At 48.2% G+C, this 16,936-nt stretch overlaps 1 protein-coding gene across 1 annotated transcript in view; it reads left to right on the plus strand.

Moving 5' to 3' along the window:
• UBR7 (ubiquitin protein ligase E3 component n-recognin 7) overlaps positions 1-16,936 on the plus strand; it is a 70,940-nt gene that overhangs the window by 35,430 nt on the left and 18,574 nt on the right. Inside the window, exons 8-9 of the mRNA XM_063947575.1 lie at positions 12,126-12,287; positions 12,578-12,740. Of these exons, the coding sequence (XP_063803645.1) occupies positions 12,126-12,287; positions 12,578-12,740 (325 nt within the window). The remainder of the gene's footprint in view (positions 1-12,125; positions 12,288-12,577; positions 12,741-16,936) is intronic.

Genomic DNA, 16,936 nt, shown 5'->3' on the forward strand with positions numbered 1-16,936 from the left:
AAATTTCATGTGACTTAGAAATGAATGTCCGCTTTCCCCTTTTCCCAGTTGGGGAGAAAACGCTGGGAAAATCCCCCTGTTGTAGATGCTTCGGTATCACGTCTGTCTAAAAAGACAGTGCTGCCGATTCCTGGGGAAGCGGCTGACAGGAAAATAGAAAACTCTTTGAAATCTATTTATGTTGCCTCGGGGGCGTCTCAGAGACAGATTATAGCAGGCTGCTGGATTAGACAGGCCATTCACGCTTGGGCCCGTTACCTCCAACAGGGCCTTGCTGGGGATGCATCACTAGCTGATTTGGTGACGCTTATAAAACACATTCAGGAAGCTGCGGGTTTCTTATGTGAAACTATCAAGGAGATCAGCATAATAAATACCAGAAAGTAAGAGGGGGCACTGGAGTACTCTTAGGCGTTAGCAGGGATAGACACATTTTAAATATTTAAATTAGTAACCCTCCTCCCCCTCCATACTCCCAAGATGCCTCAGTGTTTTTTACTGAGCTAAACAGGAGCGAAAGAGAGGATGAACAATGGAGAATTACATATAACGGACAACAAGAAAGTTGACACGACAACAGATAACAATCAGCGTAACATTCAAACAACCGGTGATAATGTGTTACCATAAAATATACTGAACTTACCACATGACAGGTGAAACTGCTCTGGGTGGGCGTCCAGTGCCCCCTGTGGATTCAAAGAAACTGATTCATCTGGTACGTACCAAAATCCTATTTTCTTCTTCATCCACTAGGGGTCACTGGAGTACTCTTGGGATGTACCAAAGTTTCCCCTTGGACGGGAGAGCTGGTTGGCACCTGTAACACTAGACGGCCAAAGCTAGATGCTGATACCGCAAACGTATCAAACTTGTAAAAGCGCACAAACGTGTGCACTGATGACCATGTAGCTGCAAGGCAAAGTTGCGCTGTGGAGGCCCCACGACCTGCTGCCCATGACGTTCCCACAGGACGCGTGGAATGTGCTGAAATAGATGCAGGTGGTTGTAGACTAGCATGAAAGTAAGCTTGACGAATGGTCCGCTTAATCCATCTAGCCAAGGTCTGTTTGGTAGCTGGCCAACCTATCTTGACTGCAAAATAGAGAACAAACAATGTATCTGTTTTACGTACTGTTGATGTTCGGGCTACATAAATGCGAAGCGCGCATACCACATCCAAAGTACCTGGAGTTCCCAAACCTTCTGAAAAAACAGGAACTACGATTGGTTGATCGATGTGAAAAGAAGTTACTACCTTTGGTAGAAAAGAGGGATTCGTCTGACGTTCCGCTCTGTCATCACGAAACACCAGATACAGTGGTTTGCATGACAAAGCACCTAACTGAAATATGCCTTGCCGAAGCTAAGGCTAGGAGAAACACTGTTTTCCAAGTTAAAAACTTAACATCCACTTGCAAGGGTTCAAAAATTGAAGACTGCAAAAAATCGAAAACTAGATTCAAGTCCCATGTAGCTGTAGGTGGTATAAACGGAGGTTGAACTCTAAGGACACCTTGCAAAAAAATGTGAACCGTTGGCAAAAAAAAACAAACGCCTCTGAAAGAAAATTGACAAGGCAGAGAACTGGACTTTTTTAGTGTCGCTAAATGTAGTCCTCCATCTAACCCCGTCTCTAGAAATGGTAAAAGACGGAATAACTTGAAAGAAGATGTCTGATACTTCCGAGATTCACACCAACCAATATAAGCTCGCCAAATCCTGTGATAATGAGCTGCTGTAACAGGCTTCCTAGAACATAACATGGTTGGTCTAACCGACTCTGTGATGCCCTCTTGTCTTAAGAGAGCAGTTTCAAAATCCACCCCGTCAAACGCAGCCACGCTAAATCAGGGTAAAGAAATGGACCCTGTTGCAGAAGGCCTGGACGTAGCGGGAGCGGCCACGGATTGTCTTCTAATAGACCGCAGAGATCCGGGAACCACACTCTCTCAATGAGGCGCCACTAGTATGACTGTTGTGGACTCCCTTTTGATCTGCTTTAGCAACATAGGAAGCAGCAGAAATGGTGGAAATGGATACACGAGGCTGTACGGCTACGCTATGGTGAGAGCATCCACTGTCACTGCCTTTTGGATCTCTTGTTCTGGACACCTACTTGGGTGTCTGATTTTGGCGTGATGCCATTAGATCCACCTGTGGGTAACCCCACCGCTGGACTAACATCTGGAACACCTCTGGATGTAAGGACCATTCTCCTGGATGAAAATCCTGATGACTGAGATAAGCTGCTTCCCAGGTGTCCACTCCTGGAGTGAACACTGCCGATGATATCACTTTGTAATGCTCGGCCCAATTCAGGATTCGAGCAACTTCTCGCATGGCCATGCGACTTCGAGTCCCTCCTTGTTTGTTGATGTATGCGACTGCTGGAGTGTCTGGAGAAACGGGGGAGTGGCTGGTCAAACCAGGAAAGAAACGGCCTGAGCTGATCGCAATCTGTGAGTAGGTCTGGAGCTACTCAGAAACTGCTAAGCATTTTCTATTCGCAATTCTGCTAATCTTTCGTTCGCTATTCTGCTAAGCTAAGATACACTCCCAGAGGGCGGCGGCCTAGCGTGTGCAATGCTGCTAAAATCTGCTAGCGAACAACTCGGAATGACCCCCATTGTACGTCAGTAAGTCATTCTGAAGGAGTATTTGTTGAGACGAAGCCTTGATGAGTAAGTCGTCTAAGTACGGATCTATTGTCACTGCCGGAGACCTGAGATGAGCAATCATCACAGACTTTACTTTTGTGAATAACCGAGACGCTGATGAGAAGCCAAACGGTAGTGCCTGAATTTGATAATGGTTTTGTTGTACTGCAAATCTTAAGTACGCCTGATGCGGTGACCAAATTGGAATGTGTAAGTATGCATCCTTGAGATCCACTGAAATCATGAATTCACCTTGTTCTAAACCTGCAATCACTGACAGCAGCGATTCCATCTTGAATCTGTGGTAAGAGACCTACTGATTGAGACTCTTTTATGTTCAATATCTGACTGAGCCATCCGGCTTTGATACTACAAAAAGATAGGAAAAAAAACCCTTGACCTTGTTGGTGTACTGGTACCTGAATTAAAACTGCGGAATCCACTATAGACTGAATAGTGGTCTGCAGAACTGCCGTCTTGTCTGCAGACACCGGCATCCCTGTCTTGAAAAACCGCATTGGCAGTAGGTAATCAAACTCTATTTAGTAACCTTTGACCACTAAATTGCAGATCCACGCATTTGTGGATGTCTGAAACCACGCCAAATGAAACGTTTGAAGGCATGCTCCCACAACTGAAGATCAGAGATGGGCTGGAAGCCCATCATGCCACTGGCTTGTCAGCGGTTTTTGTGTACTGATGACTGTTAGTGGTTTGTTGAAAGCCACATCCTCTACCACGTCTACTCTGTACAGTTGTTCCTCGAGCACGGCCTCAAAAGGACTGAGGTCTAAAAGATTTGAATGCTGGTACAGTGGGGTTTTTTTTAGGAACTGGTGCTGGCAACGGTAGGAAAATGTAGGAAAACAGATTTTCCTTCAGTAGCCTGAGAAATCCATTTGTCCAATTCAGGAACAAATAACATCACCAGTATAAGACAACACTTCTATTCCTCGTTTTGATTCAGCCTCTGCCTGCCAAGAACGCAACCAAAGCACCCATCGGGACGCAATTAGTGAAGCTGAAAGCCGAGAACTAACCTGCCCGATGTCCATAGAAGCCATACCTAAATACTCAGCCAATTCACAAATGTGATCAGCCAGAAGTATAAGCTGGTCTGTGGAAAGATCCTGTTGTAGGCCCAACTTGAGCTGTTTTGCCCATGCAACTACAGTCTTGGTAATCCAAACTCCAACTAAAGCAGGTCTAAGCAACACTCCTACTGCTGTATACATTGACTATAGCATAGCTTCTAGCTTGCGCTCTGACGGGTCTTTAAGCGTTGTTGCAGCTGGGACTGGAATGGTCAACTTTTTTGAAAGTTTTGAAACCGAGAATTCCACTGGTGGTGGATTTTCCCATTTAGTTGTCATAGACTCTGGGAATGGGTAGTTAGACAGACAGACGGACAGAAACCGCCTAGGCATAGAAAACCATTTATCTGGATTTTTCCATGCTTCCGTTAACTGCTTTTATTAAGATAATCTGAATAAAGAAAACAAACAGTTGCCCTCTGTTTTTTATCAAATAAAACTTCATCATTTGACAGAGGCTCCTCAGTGTCAGCAAAATTTAGTACCTGGCGTACTGCCCTGATGAGTTTATCAATGCCCGGGCTATCGGTGACCTCACTATCTGACTCCTGGCCCAAGTCACCTTCCTTTTGTTCCTCCTGAGACATAAGGTCTGACATTAAATCATCAGAATGCAACACAGCTGAAACTAGTAAATTATGAGACAAACGATGACTACTTTTAGGAATTGAACTATACATGGACTTTTGTAAACCCTGCAAAGTTCTAGACATATCCTGAGCCCACTCTGACTGCTCAGACGGTATCCACTTAGAATCAGATTTAGCCGCCTCACGATCTTTTTGCGCAGCGGCCAATTCTGACTTTAAATCAGCCATCATCGCCCAAGGAGGATCAGGGCAGAGGTCCTTATTTGAACCCGTATCTTCAAGACACACTGTGCAAGTGGAAGTTCCATCACGACACACACTCACAGGTATCGCAGGCAAGCTGCTTCTTTGATTTTGCATTAGCTTTACTCATCATGCACACAGACAGGTATACAGTGAAACACAAGTCCCCATGACTCAGTAAAAAATGTAACTAAAGTGTGTATAAGCCAGAAGTGCACTGCACTTTGTACACACTAATTTCTGTTAAGTATGTGCTTCACTGCAATTCCTACTAACACCCTTGCCCCCTCCAATGGCTGTGTGTTGTAGGGCCGACACCAAATTCCTGCAAGAAGAAGCAGTAAGTGGTGTTAAAATGGCGTCCAGCCATGTGCTTTTTTTTTTCTTAAGGACGTATACATTACTCTCTAAAAAAAACATATGTACCATATAAAGCAATGTTTGCAGGCTTAATAGTCTGTATTACTCACAATAACCATAACTATCCCCCCTATGTGAGAGGTAACGCTGGACTAGGGACCCCATTGCCTTTATACATTAGACTCCTTCCTCTACCTTATACATGTGAGCCGCGGTGCTGCCTGCTGCTGGAAGCCCTGGCTAGAACTAATGGGTTTTCTCTGACGTCCTAGTGGATGCTGGGAACTCCGTAAGGACCATGGGGAATAGACTGGCTCCGCAGGAGACTGGGCACTCTAAAAGAAAGATTAGGTACTATCTGGTGTGCACTGGCTCCTCCCTCTATGCCCCTCCTCCAGACCTCAGTTAGATTTCTGTGCCCGGCCCGAGCTGGATGCACACTAGGGGCTCTCCTGAGCTTCTAGAAAGAAAGTTTAAAATTAGGTTTTTTATTTTACAGTGAGACCTGCTGGCAACAGGCTCACTGCAACGAGGGACTAAGGGGAGAAGAAGCGAACCTACCTGCTTGCAGCTAGCTTGGGCTTCTTAGGCTACTGGACACCATTAGCTCCAGAGGGATCGACCGCAGGACCCGTCCTTGGTGTTCGTTCCCGGAGCCGCGCCGCCGTCCCCCTTACAGAGCCAGAAGCATGAAGATGGTCCGGAAAATCGGCGGCAGAAGACTTCAGTCTTCACCAAGGTAGCGCACAGCACTGCAGCTGTGCGCCATTGCTCCTCATGCACACTTCACACTCCGGTCACTGAGGGTGCAGGGCGCTGGGGGGGGGCGCCCTGAGCAGCAATAAAAACACCTTGGCTGGCAAAATAATCACAATATATAGCCCCAGAGGCTATATATGTGATAATTACCCCTGCCAGAATCCATAAAAAAGCGGGAGAAAAGTCCGCGAAAAAGGGGCGGAGCTATCTCCCTCGGCACACTGGCGCCATTTTCTCTTCACAGTGTAGCTGGAAGACAGCTCCCCAGGCTCTCCCCTGTAGTTTTCAGGCTCAAAGGGTTAAAAAGAGAGGGGGGGCACTAAATTTAGGCGCAATATTGTTTATACAAGCAGCTATAGGGGAAAATTCACTCAGTGATAGTGTTTATCCCTACAGTATATAGCGCTCTGGTGTGTGCTGGCATACTCTCTCTCTGTCTCCCCAAAGGGCTGTGTGGGGTCCTGTCCTCAGTCAGAGCATTCCCTGTGTGTGTGCGGTGTGTCGGTACGGCTGTGTCGACATGTTTGATGAGGAGGCTTATGTGGAGGCGGAGCAGATGCTGAAAATGGGATGTCGCCCCCTGTGGGCCGACACCAGAGTGGATGGATAGGTGGAAGGTATTAACCGACAGTGTCAACTCCTTACATAAAAGGCTGGATGACGTAACGGCTATGGGACAGCCGGCTTCTCAGCCCGCGCCTGCCCAGGCGTCTCAAAGGCCATCAGGGGCTCAAAAACGCCCGCTCCCTCAGATGGCAGACACAGATTACGACACGGAGTCTGACTCCAGTGTCGACGAGGTTGAGACATATACACAATCCACTAGGAACATCCGTTACATGATCTCGGCAATAAAAAATGTGTTACACATTTCTGACATTAACCCAAGTACCACTAAAAAAGGGTTTTATGTGTGGGGAGAAAAAGCAGGCGGTGTTTTGTTCCCCCATCAAATGAGTGAATGAAGTGTGAAAAAGCGTGGGTTCCCCCGATAAGAAACTGGTAATTTCTAAAAAGTTACTGATGGCGTACCCTTTCCCGCCAGAGGATAAGTTACGCTGGGAGATATCCCCTAGGGTGGATAAAGCGCTCACACGTTTGTCAAAAAAGGTGGCACTGCCGTCTTAGGATACGGCCACTTTGAAGGTACCTGCTGATAAATAGCAGGAGGCTATCCTGAAGTCTGTATTTACACACTCAGGTTCTAGACTGAGACCTGCAGATAGTGCTGCTGCAGCGTGGTCTGTAACCCTTTCAAACAATAAGACGTCGTCTTATATATGAGGGATGCACAAAGGGATATTTTGCCGGCTGGCATCCAGAATTATTGCAATGTCCATTCTGTCAGGAGGGTATTAGAGACCCGACACTGGACAGGTGATGCTGACTTTAAAAGGCACATAGAGCCTTATAAGGGTGAGGAATTGTTTGGGGATGGTCTCTGGGACCTCGTATCCACAGCAACAGCTGGGATGAAAAAATTTTTTACCTCAGGTTTCCTCACAGCCTAAGAAAAGCACTGTATTATCAGGTACAGTCCTTTCGGCTTCAGAAAAGCAAGCGGGTCAAAGGAAAAAGCTGCACCAGTCAGCCAGTTCCCAGAATCAAAATTCTTCCCCCGCTTCCTCTGAGTCCACCGCGTGACGCGGGGGCTCCACAGGCATAGCCAGGTACGGTGGGGGGCCGCCTCAAAAATGTCATCGATCAGTGGGCTCGCTCACAGGTGGATCCCTGGATCCTTCAAGTAGTATCTCAGGGGTACAAGCTGGAATTCGAGGCGTCTCCCCCCCCGCCGTTTCCTCAAATCTGCCTTGCCGACAACTCCCTCAGGCAGGGAGGCTGTGCTGGAGGCAATTCACAAGCTGTATTCCCAGCAGGTGATAGTCAAGGTGCCCCTACTTCAACAAGGACGGGGTTACTATTCCACACTGGTTGTGGTACCGAAACCGGACGGTTCGGTGATACCCATTTTAAATTTGAAATCCTTGAACACATACATTAAAAATTCAAGTTCAAGATGGAATCGCTCAGGGCGGTTATTGCAAGCCTGGAGGAGGGGGATTACATGGTATCCCTGGACATCAAGGATGCTTACCTACATGTCCCCATTTACCATCCTCATCAGGAGTACCTCAGATTTGTGGTACAGGATTGCCATTACCAATTCCAAACACTGCCGTTTGGACCGTCCACGGCACCGAGGGTCTTTACCAAGGTAATGGCAGAAATAATGATACTCCTTCGAAAAAAGGGAGTTTTAATTATCCCGTACTTGGACGATCTCCTTATAAAGGCGAGGTCCAAGGAGCAGTTGTTGGTCGGAGTAGCACTATCTCGGGAAGTGCTACATCAGCACGGATGGATTCTATACGTTCCAAAGTCACAGCTGGTTCCTACCACACGCCTACTGTTCCTGGGGATGGTTCTGACCACAGAACAGAAAAAAAAAAAAAAAAGTGTTTCTCCTGCAGGAGAAAGCCAAGGAGCTGTCATCTCTAGTCAGAGACCTCCTGAAACCAAAACAGGTATCGGTGCATCACTGCACACGAGTCCTGGGAAAAATGGTAGCTTCTTACGAAGCAAAATTCCATTCGGCAGGTTCCATACAAGAACCTTTTAGTGGGACCTCTTGAACAAGTGGTCGGGATCGCATCTTCAGATGCATCGGCTGATAACCCTGTCTCCAAGGACCAGGGTATCTCTACTGTGGTGGCTGCAGAGTGCTCATCTTCAAGAGGGCCGCAGATTCGGCATACAGGACTGGGTCCTGGTAACCACGGATGCCAGCCTTCGAGGCTGGGGGGGCAGTCACACAGGGAAGAAACTTCCAAGGACTTTGGTCAAGTCAGGAGTCGTCCCTACACAAAAATATTCTGGAACTAAGGGCCATTTACAATGCCCTAAGTCAGGCAAAACCCCTGCTTCAAATCCAGCCGGTACTGATCCAGTCAGACAACATCACGGCAGTCGCCCATGTAAACCGTCAGGGCGGCACAAGAAGAAGGATGGCGATGGCAGAAGCCACAAGGATTCTCCGATGGGCGGAAAATCACGTCTTAGCACTGTCAGCAGTGTTCATTCCGGGAGTGGACAACTGGGAAGCAGACTTCCTCAGCAGACACGACCGACACCCGGGAGAGTGGGGACTTAATCCAGAAGTCTTCCAACTGTTGGTAAACCGTTGGGAAAGGCCACAGGTGGACATGATGGCGTCCCGCCTAAACAAAAAACTAGATATTGCGCCAGGTCAAGGGACCCTCAGGCAATAGCTGTGGACGCTCTAGTGACACCGTGGGTGTACCAGTCGGTTATGTATTCCCTCCTCTGCCTCTCATACCAAAGGTACTGAGAATAATAAGAAAACGAGGAGGAAGAACGATACTCGTGGTTCCGGATGGGCCAAGAAGAGCTTGGTACCCAGAACTTACAGAAATAATGTCAGAGGACCCATGGCCTCTACCGCTCAGACAGGATCTGCTACAGCAGGGGCCCTGTCTGTTCCAAGACTTACCGCGGCTGCGTTGGACGGCATGGCGGTTGAATTCCGGATCCTAAAGCAAAAGGGCATTCCGGAGGAAGTCATTCCTACGCTGATAAAAGCCAGGAAAGAAGTAACCGCAAACCATTATCACCGTATTTGGCGAAAATATGTTGCGTGGTGTGAGGCCAGGAAGGCCCCAACAGAGGAATTTCAGCTGGGTCGTTTTCTGCACTTCCTACAGTCGGGAGTGACTATGGGCCTAAAATTGGGTTCCATTAAGGTCCAGATTTCGGCTCTGTCGATTTTCTTCCAGAAAGAACTGGCTTCACTGCCTGAAGTTCAGACTTTTGTAAAGGGAGTGCTACATATTCAGCCCCCTTTTGTGCCTCCTGTGGCACCGTGGGATCTCAACGTGGTGTTGAGTTTCCTGAAATCACATTGGTTTGAGCCACTTAAAACTGTGGATTTGAAATATCTCACGTGGAAAGTGGTCATGTTATTGGCCTTGGCTTCGGCCAGGCGTGTGTCAGAATTGGCGGCTTTGTCATGTAAAAGCCCTTATCTGATTTTCCATATGGATAGGGCAGAATTGAGGACTCGTCCCCAGTTTCTCCCTAAGGTGGTATCAGCTTTTCACTTGAACCAACCTATTGTAGTGCCTGCGGCTACTAGGGACTTGGAAGATTCCAAGTTACTGGACGTAGTCAGGGCCTTAAAAATTTATATTTCCAGGACGGCTAGAGTCAGGAAAACTGACTCGTTTTTTTATCCTGTAGGCACCCAACAAAATAGGTGCTCCTGCTTCTAAGTAGACTATTGCTCGCTGAATTTGTAGCACAATTCAGCTTTCGCATTCTGCGGCTGGATTGCCGCATCCTAAATCAGTAACAGCCCATTCCACGAGGAAAGTGGGCTCGTCTTGGGCGGCTGCCCGAGGGGTCTCGGCTTTACAACTTTGCCGAGCTGCAACTTGGTCAGGGGCAAACACGTTTGCTAAATTCTACAAATTTGATACCCTGGCTGAGGAGGACCTTGAGTTCTCTCATTCGGTGCTGCAGAGTCATCCGCACTCTCCCGCCCGTTTGGGAGCTTTGGTATAATCCCCAAGGTCCTTACGGAGTTTCCAGCATCCACTAGGACGTCAGAGAAAATAAGATTTTACTCACCGGTAAATCTATTTCTCGTAGTCCGTAGTGGATGCTGGGCGCCCATCCCAAGTGCGGATTGTCTGCAATACTTGTATATAGTTATTGCCTAACTAAAAGGTTATTGTTGAGCCATCTGTTGAGAGGCTCAGTTATATTTCATACTGTTAACTGGGTATAGTATCACGAGTTATACAGTGTGGCTGGTATGAGTCTTACCCGGGATTCAAAATCCTTCCTTATTGTGTCAGCTCTTCCGGGCACAGTATCCTAACTGAGGTCTGGAGGAGGGGCATAGAGGGAGGAGCCAGTGCACACCAGATAGTACCTAATCTTTCTTTTAGAGTGCCCAGTCTCCTGCGGAGCCCGTCTATTCCCCATGGTCCTTACGGAGTTCCCAGCATCCACTACGGACTACGAGAAATAGATTTACCGGTGAGTAAAATCTTATTATTATCACTCCCCGATCTCCCCCCTTGAGAGGTAATGCAGGGGAGCGGAGACTTGAGAGCCACGGCAGCAGTGAGAGCTGTCCGCGGCTGTGATCACAGCAGTGAGGGGCGGCCGCGGCAGTGTAAATGTAGCTATGAGGCACCCACTGAAGGAGCAGGTCCTGTATCAGTGATGTAAGGCCAAACGCTTCAAGATGTAATACAGCACATCCGATACAGACACACAAGGCTTGAAAAATAAATAGGCCAAGATACTCGACTGTCCAGCTATTAGCAGGCAGGAGAAATATGCTGGACCCTGCTACTGGAGTGAGGTACAGGGGAGACTGAGGCCAAGCCTTCCTTTCAGTGAAAGTCCCAGCAGCAAGGTGAAGTAAAATGGCTGCTCAGCGTTTTTTAGGGAGGGACAGAGAGGGAGGAGGAGAAACAGAGGGACAGGCCATGAGCAGTGCTACTAGCAAGTCCTAGTGGTGGGGGAGGGTCTGTAGGCTGGGTGCCCTCCCCCTCAAATGTTAGACCCCAGGGACCCTCTATTTTACCCTGCCCCTGTGCCCTGGTGGTCCAGTGGGAATAGCGCAGCGTACTGGGCCCCCACTCATCTGCCCTCCCACTGTTTTCCTAAAGCGGGAGAGGATCGCCGCTAGTTGGGCTCCCTGCATGCAGGGAGCCGGTCAACTTACCCTCTGGCTCCGGCGCAGATGCCGGGGAGGCCAATTGCAGCTCCATGTGTCTGACAGCGTAAGTCGCTGGTCCAGCACTGCCGCCGGGTGCTAGAGCGGGCTTGCTGGGCGCTAAGTCTGCTGGCAGCCCGCTCATCTTTGCTGCGATGCAGCACTAACTAAAGTTTAAACTAAAAAAAAAAAAATTAAGTAACCTGGGCTGTAACACAGCCTCCCTCCCCTCCTTACTAACGGTGCCTGCTCCTGCCTTGGCACCAAAGAAAAATTGGCGGGGTATAGAGGACAGGGAGGCAAGGCTTGCCGGGTAATTTAAAGTAACCCCTTTGGTGCCTGCCTACCTCCCAGCCAGCCCATACCCAGCGTAATGCTCCTGTGCCCCCTAGTGGACAGACAAGAAAAAGCTATTTGATTAGGAATATTGCTGGTTCGCTGTTTTGGAATTACTATTTTTAGATCAGCTTTAATGATTCGCATTATTTGTACAGGAGCAATGTTTTCCCATTCTGTCTGCTTTTTACTTGCTGGATGCACTAGGGGGCGCCAGTGATATTTTTGTTCCTACAAAATACACACACTAACCAGCAAAATATGTTTTACACGTGTAAAAGTGGATGTAGCTGCTCTGTTTATTAAACATACAACTTGTTTGATTTGCATCTAGAAATATGAGGAAGGGTCCTGCTCCATTAAGAAGGAAGAAGTTAAACCCAGCACAGCATGCCAACTTCGGGAGTACCAAGACCACCAGGGACCTACAAAAGACACTGCCACCTACTGGCCGGGCAACTGGCGCAGAAAGCTCTGCCGCTGTGAGGAATGCATGGTAGGAAGTTCTCTTATTTGCAAAAACTGCTATAAAATTACCTTATTTGGGCTTACAGGTGTTTGACAGTGTTCTGCAGCTAGCAGGTGTATTGCCTGACCCACAGGGGTCAGGGAGCCCCTAACTTTTATTAGAGAGTGACAGTGGTTTATGGTTTCATATGAGCTTTTAGCTGGCTTCTCGCTTTTAAATATTACTTATTTTAAACAATGAAATGTGTTTGGTACTATGAAGTTGTTGTTGTTGTGGTATTTTACTTTTCAATAATTTGTAATGTTTGATCTTTGCAGAAAATGTATGTAGAGTTAGACGTCCTCTTCCTGTTGGATGAAAGCGACACAGTGCAGGCTTATGAAAATAAGGGGAAACTGGAGGAAGCACGAGAAACCAGAGACCCCCTAATGACAGCTCTTGGCAATATGAACCGTATCCAGCAGGTGGAGCTCATCTGTGGTAAGATCGCAGTTTAGTCATGTTCAGTCTTTCATTTGGGCTTTGGCAATTTGTGGCTTTCCATGTCCCGTTGAACTACATGTTCCAGTATGCTCTGTTTGGCAAACTCTGCAAATGAACAATAGATTTGATGGTTCTAAAGATTCTTTAGGTCCTCACAAATTGACACATTATTGGCAGTCATACCCAGAGCTGGCCCTAACCAATATGATGCCCTAGGCAAGATTTTGGCTGGTGCCCCCTAGCACCACCGCTAGTTCCACCTCTGACAATGCACCCCTTTCCCAGCACCATCACCCCTCACCCATAGCAGTCCTTATTTTGAGTTTCCTACCCCCTATATATTAAATAAGAACAGTCGGCGCACAGCCCAAGGGGTGCGTTTTTGCTGGCAAGGGGCATGGCCACACAATAGTACCCCTAATTCAAATTACGCCACAAAGTACTACAACTTTATTCACATTTTATCATGCGATAATGTCCCTAATTCACGTTAAATCACACAGTAGTACCACTATACCTTATATACATTACTCCTCACAGTAGTGCCCCTTATTCACATTACACCACACTGAATTGCTCTTTATTCACATTACACCACACAGTAGTGCTCTTTTTATACATTATGCCACACAGTAGAGCACCTTATGCACATAATGCCACACTATGCCGCACATACATATAATGACACACACAATGCCCCTTACACATAGGCTGCACATTATTAATGCCCTTATACACATGATGACACACACAGTGCCCCTTACACATTTGCTGCACATTATTAATGTATTTTCTCTGACGTCCTAAGTGGATGCTGGGGACTCCGTCAGGACCATGGGGATTAGCGGCTCCGCAGGAGACAGGGCACAAAAATAAAAGCTTTAGGACTAGGTGGTGTGCACTGGCTCCTCCCCCTATGACCCTCCTCCAAGCCTCAGTTAGGTTTTTGTGCCCGGCCGAGAAGGGTGCAATCTAGGTAGCTCTCCTGAGCTGCTTAGAATAAAAGTATAGACTTAGGTTTTTTTATTTTCAGTGAGTCCTGCTGGCAACAGGCTCTCTGCATCGAGGGACTAAGGGGAGAAGAAGCGAACTCACCTGCGTGCAGAGTGGATTGGGCTTCTTGGCTACTGGACATTAGCTCCAGAGGGACGATCACAGGCCCAGCCATGGATGGGTCCCGGAGCCGCGCCGCCGGCCCCCTTACAGATGCTGAAGACAGAAAAGGTCCAGAAATCGGCGGCAGAAGACGTCCATGTCTTCATAAAGGTAGCGCACAGCACTGCAGCTGTGCGCCATTGCTCTCAGCACACTTCACACCGCGGTCACTGAGGGTGCAGGGCGCTGGGGGGGGGCGCCCTGAGACGCAATGAAAACACTATATATGACTAAAAATACATCACATATAGCTCCTGGGCTATATGGATGTATTTAACTTCTGTCATTTTACCTCAGAAAAAGCGGGAGAGAGGCCGCCGAGAAGGGGGCGGAGCCTATCTCCTCAGCACACAAGCGCCATTTTCCCACACAGCTCCGCTGGTAGGAAGGCTCCCAGACTCTCCCCTGCACTCCTGCACTACAGAAACAGGGTAAAAAAGAGGGGGGGGGGGCACTTATTTGGCTAGATATAGATATTTCTCTGACGTCCTAAGTGGATGCTGGGGACTCCGTCAGGACCATGGGGATTAGCGGCTCCGCAGGAGACAGGGCACAAAACTAAAGCTTTAGGATCAGGTGGTGTGTACTGGCTCCTCCCCCTATGACCCTCCTCCAAGCTTCAGTTAGGTTTTTGTGCCCGTCCGAGCAGGGTGCAATCTAGGTGGCTCTCTTAAGGAGCTGCTTAGAAAAAGTTTTTAGGTTTATTATTTTCAGTGAGTCCTGCTGGCAACAGGCTCACTGCATCGAGGGACTTAGGGGAGAGAAGTTCAACTCACCTGCGTGCAGGATGGATTGGCTTCTTAGGCTACTGGACACCATTAGCTCCAGAGGGAGTCGGAACACAGGTCTCACCCTGGGGTTCGTCCCGGAGCCGCGCCGCCGACCCCCCTTGCAGATGCTGAAGATTGAAGGTCCAGAAACCGGCGGCAGAAGGCTCTTCAGTCTTCTTGAAGGTAGCGCACAGCACTGCAGCTGTGCGCCATTGTTTGTCACACACTTCTCACCAACGGTCACGGAGGGTGCAGGGCGCTGCTGGGGGCGCCCTGGGCAGCAATGTAAATACCTTTTATGGCTAAAAAATACATCACATATAGCCCTTGAGGCTATATGGATGTATTTAACCCCTGCCAGATATTACAAACTACGGGAGAAAAGCCCGCCGGAATAGGGGGCGGGGCTTATTCTCCTCAGCACACAGCGCCATTTTCCTGCTCAGCTCCGCTGTGAGGAAGGCTCCCAGGACTCTCCCCTGCACTGCACTACAGAAACAGGGTAAAACAGAGAGGGGGGGCACTTTTTATGGCGATATTTTATATATTTAAGCTGCTATAAGGATACAACACTTATATAAGGTTGTTCCCATATATATTATAGCGCTTGGGTGTGTGCTGGCAAACTCTCCCTCTGTCTCCCCAAAGGGCTAGTGGGGTCCTGTCTTCGATAAGAGCATTCCCTGTGTGTCTGCTGTGTGTCGGTACGTGTGTGTCGACATGTATGAGGACGATGTTGGTGTGGAGGCAGAGCAATTGCCGGTAATGGTGATGTCACCCCCCAGGGAGTCGACACCGGAATGGATGGCTTTGTTTATGGAATTACGTGATAATGTCAGCACATTACAAAAATCAGTTGACGACATGAGACGGCCGGAAAACCAGTTGGTACCTGCCCAGGCGTCTCAGACACCGTCAGGGGCTGTAAAACGCCCTTTACCTCAGTCGGTCGACACAGACCCAGACACGGACACTGAATCTAGTGTCGACGGTGAAGAAACAAACGTATTTTCAAGTAGAGCCACACGTTATATGATCACGGCAATGAAGGAGGCTTTGCATATCTCTGATACTGCAAGTACCACAAAAAGGGGTATTATGTGGGGGGTGTCCTACACTGGTTAAAGCCAGGAAGGAGGTGACTGCACAACATTATCACCGCATTTGGAGAAAATATGTTGCGTGGTGTGAGGCCAGGAAGGCCCCCACGGAGGAATTTCAACTGGGTCGATTCCTACATTTCCTGCAAACAGGATTGTCTATGGGCCTCAAATTGGGGTCCATTAAGGTTCAAATTTCGGCCCTGTCGATTTTCTTCCAGAAAGAATTGGCTTCAGTTCCTGAAGTCCAGACTTTTGTAAAAGGAGTACTACATATACAGCCCCCGGTTGTGCCCCCAGTGGCTCCGTGGGACCTGAATGTAGTTTTGGATTTTCTCAAATCCCATTGGTTTGAGCCACTCAAATCGGTGGATTTGAAATATCTTACATGGAAAGTAACCATGATACTGGCCCTGGCTTCAGCCAGGAGAGTATCAGAATTGGCGGCTTTATCGTATAAGAGCCCATATCTGATTTTCCATTCGGACAGGGCAGAACTGCGGACGCGTCCTCAGTTTCTGCCTAAGGTGGTGTCAGCGTTTCACCTGAACCAGCCTATTGTGGTGCCTGCGGCTACTAGCGATTTGGAAGATTCCAAGTTGCTGGACGTTGTCAGGGCATTGAAAATATATATTTCAAGGACGGCTGGAGTCAGAAAATCTGACTCGCTGTTTATACTGTATGCACCCAACAAGCTGGGTGCTCCTGCTTCTAAGCAGACGATTGCTCGTTGGATTTGTAGCACAATTCAACTTGCACATTCTGTGGCAGGCCTGCCACAGCCTAAATCTGTCAAGGCCCATTCCACAAGGAAGGTGGGCTCATCCTGGGCGGCTGCCCGAGGGGTCTCGGCATTACAACTCTGCCGAGCAGCTACGTGGTTGGGGGAGAACACGTTTGTAAAATTCTACAAATTTGATACCCTGGCTGAGGAGGACCTGGAGTTCTCTCATTCGGTGCTGCAGAGTCATCCGCACTCTCCCGCCCGTTTGGGAGCTTTGGTATAATCCCCATGGTCCTGACGGAGTCCCCAGCATCCACTTAGGACGTCAGAGAAAATAAGATTTTACTTACCGATAAATCTATTTCTCGTAGTCCGTAGTGGATGCTGGGCGCCCATCCCAAGTGCGGATTGTCTGCAATACTTGTACATAGTTATTGTTACAAA

This window comes from Pseudophryne corroboree, chromosome 12 (genome assembly GCF_028390025.1).
Source record: "Pseudophryne corroboree isolate aPseCor3 chromosome 12, aPseCor3.hap2, whole genome shotgun sequence".
Taxonomy (NCBI): Eukaryota; Metazoa; Chordata; class Amphibia; order Anura; family Myobatrachidae; genus Pseudophryne; species Pseudophryne corroboree.